This window comes from Besnoitia besnoiti (genome assembly GCF_002563875.1).
Source record: "Besnoitia besnoiti strain Bb-Ger1 chromosome Unknown contig00124, whole genome shotgun sequence".
Taxonomy (NCBI): Eukaryota; Apicomplexa; class Conoidasida; order Eucoccidiorida; family Sarcocystidae; genus Besnoitia; species Besnoitia besnoiti.
The window spans coordinates 1-6393 of NW_021704009.1; the positions used below are offsets into that span (position 1 = coordinate 1).

Below are 6393 nucleotides of genomic sequence, written 5' to 3' on the forward strand. Positions count from 1 at the left end.
TCGTTACAGTGAGCGGCCAGCCGTAGCTGCCGTAGTTGGGTCGAAGAAGAGGGCAAAGCCGAATGTGGCGAAGACGTAATTCGGGAATTTAGATGGAATATGCCCCATGATCTGCGAGAGTAATCTCGCGCGGTATCGCAGCCAAAGCAGCGATCAACTGCATGGTAGGCCTTTCTAAAAATCAGCTTGCAGCTGCATCGCCACTGCTGCTCGGCGGGTTCTACAACCCCGACAATATCGGGGACGAGTTTAATGCTCACCCTTCGTCCTTCCTCCTCGTGCCCGCTTGCCCGAATGCGCCCATTCTCACAGCCGGCAGGGCTACCCGGCCTCGCGATCAGAGGCTCCATATTGCCTCTACCGCTTCCCGTCGCCTCCTACGTTGCTACAGCCATGCTATCAGGACTCCAACGTCTGGGCCAATTGACAGTACGGCCGTTTTCAGACCCCCCACTGGCGGGTCTTGCTGTGCAAACGAGCGACTACCTATTGCCAGCAGTGTCTTGTCGACCAAGGGTGACGAAAAAGCGGGAGGAAGTTGCTTGACGCTGCCTGCTGATTTACGCTTTGAGACATGAACAAAATGAATGCGTCGCTCCACGTTTGGTGCTTGCCTTGCTGGGGCATTGCCGAGCCAATGGAACCAGTGCGCGAACCGAATATTCTGCGCTTCTCAGAAACGATTAGAACAGATCTACAACAAGCTCGGATCCTGAACCTGCGTCAGCTGCGTGCACTTTTGACGCCAGCGATAAGAGACAGCGTTGCTGAAATATGGACCTCTTTTTCAATTTGAAGCGGCCCTTGTGTATACCACGGCGTGCAAACCAAGCATGACTAGACCATATCTTAGTCTTGATACTCTAACCAGCAATAACCACACTACTCTTCATCCAATGAAAGACGCCGCCCGGCTTACTGATGGGCAGGATAGTACAATGCGCATGTGACTAGTTGCATTCACGAGGACTGCAGATCCGCTGGTGCCTAGAACGTTTACGCTCACTGGCGATGTCGCCCGAAATCCGTATCTTGTCGGACGCTCCGCGGCGAAGGAGGGAACAACTCTGTCTCAAAGCGAGAGCCGTATTTTGTGTTCGGCTTGCTAGCGAGGCTTGGCAAAAGATCGGCCCGGATTTTTGAGCATGTGACTTTCCAAACTGCACAAAGCTCCCAACTGAGACTGAGTGGACAGCTCCGCCTGCTTGATATTGTCAAGCCCCACAGTCTCAGCGAGAGAAAAACAGATGCGATTTTTTTCCGCGAGCGTTCACATGCAGAGAAAAGGCGCGTCGTCACTTGGATTTATCCATCATGTGAACAAAATCAAGAAAACTGACATCCTCGATGCTGCAGCTAAGCTGTGTGTACATGATGTGCTCCGTTCGAAAAAAACCTGGTGCACTGGGTTCGATGCGCGCTGCGCGTACCCGCGCCTTGCTGCGCCCTCCCACTCTGGAGTTTCGGAAATCCACACACGGGTCGACAGCATCTTCCTCTAGAGCGCGATCCACCTCCACCTGCAGATGCATGGATTTGAGGCAGCTGCGATCTCTTGAGACAAAGTATTTACCCGGACCCGCTGAGTACCTCCACTTGGTGTCGCCCGTAGTCCTCCATCGGAAGCAACCAGACAGGAGGCGCCTGCCCTCTACACATGTTTCCGCAGAAAAGGTTCGAACGGAGCAATAGCAAGACTTGACAACTTGCTTCGGGCCGCCTGCATTTTCGAGCTATCACGCACCGGCTTGGTTTGAGGAAAGGACGCGCGTGGAGATATCGGCACTTCTAGACAGTCTCACCTCTGCGTAGGCTGACCTGAAGGTCCACGCCAAAGATCTCCCCTACATCCCGTCGTATAGACGAACGAACATAGGGCGCGAAAAGTAGGAGGCAAGGGCGGAAGCACCGAAATTCACAAGTGCACAACAGCAAGGTGACTGGTATGGGAAACCACTGAAAACCAAGATCTTCTATTTCCAGCCAGCGAAGCACAGGAGGGGACCCAAGTGTCTGTTGTCTATATCAAAAATAATTTGTGATGAACTTGCGAATCTGAACCATAGACACAACTATGTTTCAATATTACGAATGTGGCGTAGAAAGTGAGCGACTCCAACGAGTGACGATGAATCCAAACGAGTGGGTACCAGCCAGCCTCGTGTCGTTGGAGTCAATTCAAACACGGCGGCATTCCCATCAGGATACCCCGTTAAGAAACGAAGAAACTGGGACAGAAGAGGCTCCCTCCGGTATGCATACGACGATTCCGTGAAACACGCAACTCGAAAGCATGTAAGTGCACAGTTGACGGCATCCTAAGAAAGCACTCAGTCTACACACCGTACGCCAAGGTCCGCGGCGCTGGTCCGTGATGCCAAGGTAGGAGCCTGGTCGAGAAAGTCGTAAACAGGCTCCCTTTTAACACTCACACAAGTGGGCGAATGTAACGCCTCGCTGCTCTCGGGTACCGGCACTGCAGTGATCGAGCCGTGATAACATCCGATAACGGTCCATAGCAGAAGGCTCGATACTGCACTAGCCCTCTCTTATGCAGCTGTGAGTACACTTGAGGCGCATGTCTTGTATAAGTGAGGTCTTCCACGAGTGCTTCGGCTGATCTATACTGTACGATCCCACAACTGCGCCACCCCCCCCCCCTCCGCTCCCCTGCGAAGGCGGGGCTCTACACGGAAGTGGCGCTCGCAACTCAGATCCAGGAGCGTGCCACTTTGGGGTTACTTCAGATTCCGGTCCAAAATGCTGGTGTCCTTGTGTGGATGCCTGGAGTTCTTCATAGTGGACGTTACACAGTCGCGTCACCAGCAGATGAGCGGCGCGGCATTCCTCTCCGCGTTCCAGGACGTGAAGCGCGGATACAACCTCCCTTCTGGCTCGTTGCCTCAGAGGATCACACCCGCTGTCAGCCAGAGCTGCCTGCACAACTCTTTCACGTGCGCAACTTTAGAGAGGCAAATTGCCGATGTCCACGTACGCCACAACGCCCTGCGTCAACACTGCAGCACAACTCGCGCATTTCTTTTTAAGTGAAGGAACTATATCCGCACTTTCCAGTTTCCACTCCGCGTAGGTGGAACCAACAGATTGAGACGATGGTCAGATGGGTGCAGGTCTAGCGTAGATGTGTGTAGTTCTGGTGTCGGAACGACGGACTGCGTCTCTGCGTTCAAGATGGCACGACACAAATTCATGCAGCACGGGGACCGGGGAGGGGGGGACGATGAATTCAAGATGTGAGTACTCGCAAGGACTGCTATGTCACTCTGTTCCACAGGGTATGGCGCAATCAGACTTCCTCCGGAAGCCTTTTCAGAGCGGTTCGCTGGAGCATATTCAACTACGCGGCGGGTGTTCATCTCCGTCCTCGACCTGCGCCCGCGTCTCGTCCAAAGAATCTGAGAGAACATCTTGAAAGTCAAGCAGGACTTCTCACACTTCAGTCAATGCGCAGCGAACACAGACAGTCGGGACATTTGTGTGCGGTAAACAGATTCTCCTTTGCAAGTGTTTCACCGTCATATTTGTGTAGTGCCTCAAAAAGTATCTAGGCTGTTTTCTGCACCGAAAAAAAAAAGCCTCTCTGCTGCCCTCCTGTGCTCGAAAATGCTAACGGCAAGACGGGGAGTGTGTTTCAGAGAAAAGGGATGTTTAACCGGGAAGCTAGCGTCTAAAATATATAACCATTCAGCTCTGCTGCGCGCGCGTTGCCGACCGTAGTCACCCTACAGCAGGACATCGAATGCCCACTGGTGAGACGCCACTTGGCTAAACGCGAGGTCTCTGGGGCACTCTACCGCAATATTCTACCACGCTAAGAAGTGATCCCGATTTGGCGTTATGCTTCGCTGGCGCCCTGCAGTTTTTGCACTGGAAGAATGAGTTCTCACCTGTTGAGGCCGGGTATCCAGCGAACTGCGATGCCCCAGCATGCTACACACGTTTGGATAGCGATTCTGTGGAAGCCCAGACAAAAGAGCTGGAATGCGTCTGTCGCACTCGTATAGCGAATGCTTTTGCAGTGCCATTGCGTTGCTGGTGCACCAACTGAAGCCATGCGCATGCTGTTCTCCACGTGTCGGTGCGCAAGACATCAGCATTGCGCGACCATGACGGATGACCATCTCGTCTCGGAGAATTAGACCTGAAGACTGATCGGCAGTTCCGTGTAAGCAGGCAAGGCCTGCTACCCGGCGCTGTGGCGTCCGCTTCTGAGTATTAGTGCGATCAAAGCTCGAGACGGGCCAACACACCATAAGCACCGCTGGCACTCGCCCCGGCCGTCACTATCGCTTACGCATGGTGGTAACCTCGGCAGCGTGTTTGATGGCAGGTCAGAATCACTGCATTATATCCCTGCCCCACGGCGAATGCCATGAGGGCTGCGCTCAGTGGATCCGCGAGCCGCGCGTTGTCTTGGTTGATCGCGAAAAAACCATCAGAAGCGACGCGAGGCCGCTAGCTGACGGCTTGCTCCTCCTTTTTAGCGTCACAGACTCCGAGCCCCGCCGACCAGCCCTGTGAGACACCCTCCACTGTTCACTTCATTTCGACAACAGATCGAGTTGAGTTCTCGCCACGATGCAATTGGAGTCACCTATGCTACTACGCACGTGTTGTCGCTGAGCCTGCATAATGATGACGCGTACCAACGCACCCAGACACGCGGCTCCCCTCCTGTGGCTAGGCATCACAATTGTCTCGTTCGTCACCCTCACGCGTGGGGGGGCTGGCCTTGTGAATTCGCACTTGAAGACTCACTCACGCGCACTGCAGGATGCCCCAGTGCAGGACTTTCCAATCGGATACTGGAAAGACATCGGCAAGCACGCTGAACTCGCTGGAGAGAGAAATGACGACAAGCCAGGGGCCATCTCATGGCTCGAGAAGAACACTGCTGGGGATGCGCAAAGAACTGCAACAGGCCAGCTCACCACGCGCTGGCAAAGAGTGGCTCGCCGTTTGGGCTTTGGGAAAAGAAATAGGGAAGTCGCGGAGTCTGCAGGCACTGTCCCCGCGAAACGGCGCTCGACGTGGGCGGGAAAAATTGCCCAGCATATGCGCCGTGCTGGAGCACTTTTGCGGCGCAAACTCCCAGCATACTTTTCCGGTCTGCGGACGCGCATTCGCAACTGGTGGAGGGGCATGCCAGATGTTGTGAGATTCCAGCCGGAAGAGCCGGGAGATGCCCTTGTCGCTCGTCTACTGGCTGAATTGCGCGGGATAGGCGGGCGGCCTCAAGACATCAAATGGGAGCACGGAGCTTTCGACGACTGCGTGTCTTCAACCTTCTTTCCTCCTGATGCCCCGGTAGATGTTGTCTCAGAAATTACGGGAAGCTCCAGGACGTTTGTGCGAGGTCCGCCTCTCGGGAGAGGCGGCTTTGGCATCGTGTTCTTAGCACGAGACGTAGAGACCAATGAGGAGGTTGTTCTGAAGGCTGCTATCAAGGACGGGGTCCTTGCGGAAACGATCCCAGCCAGTGTGCAGAAGGAAGCATTTTTCTACCGTCAGCTTCCAGGTGTGAAAACGCCAGAGGATGCTCACTTGCATCTAAGGCTCCTAGTTGCCGCCGACGTTGTGAAGGTTGCACACGCTCCAGCGATCAAGCTGTGCGGGGCGGGAATGTCGCAGCCTAGACGGTGGGTCCCCAACTTGTTTCTTGTCATGCCGAAGGCAGAGACTGACCTGGAACGGCTTACAACAACATTATTTGAAGAAGTTCCCACTGTCAGCGAGAGTGAGCTCGGCCGCGCTGCACGCTTGCAGCTGAGCATCGGCATCATTCAAACGGTGGCCAACCTCCACGACCAGGGATTAGTTCATGTCGACATCAAGCCAGGAAATTTCGTAGTCATGAGTGACGGGCGACTCTTTCTCAGTGACTATGGCTCATGTGAGAAGCTGGGAACGGTCAGGAAAGTAGGAACGACAGAGGAGTACCTCCCCCCAGAGAAGGACAAGTTTGGAGGGGTTCGTTATGTACAGGCGTTTGACGCGTGGCAAGTCGGTCTATCTCTGTACGTGCTTTGGTGCAAGGAGAAGCCTGATAAGTTTTCTGGCCTTTCGACGTTCCTGCATTTTGGCGAGTGTACTGTGGATCCGCCAGAGGCAATCAAGGACCTCATTCGGTGGTTCCTACAAAAGGACGAGGGGCTCCGGCTGCTGCCTTTGCGTGCCCTGCGAACTCAGCAGTTTCGCCAGATAAAGAAGGAGGTTGAGCGGTCGCTGCGACATTTCGCCATACAGCCTCCATTAGAAACAGGCGAAGAGACGCAGTCGGTGAAACCAGAGCAGGCGTCTTTGGCGGAGGCTACGGAACGTCCTGGGGAACGTGGAATGACGGATACGATGTCGACAGGCGTCGAGGCGTAG

At 54.5% G+C, this 6393-nt stretch overlaps 1 protein-coding gene across 1 annotated transcript; it reads left to right on the forward strand.

Moving 5' to 3' along the window:
• Nucleotides 1–4653: 4653 nt before the first annotated feature.
• On the forward strand, nt 4654–6393 carry BESB_022090 (rhoptry protein ROP18; the record flags this gene model as incomplete). The annotated part of the gene is made up of 1 exon (XM_029360911.1): nt 4654–6393. One exon carries the CDS (start codon nt 4654–4656, stop codon nt 6391–6393), a length of 1740 nt encoding a protein of 579 aa, XP_029214739.1.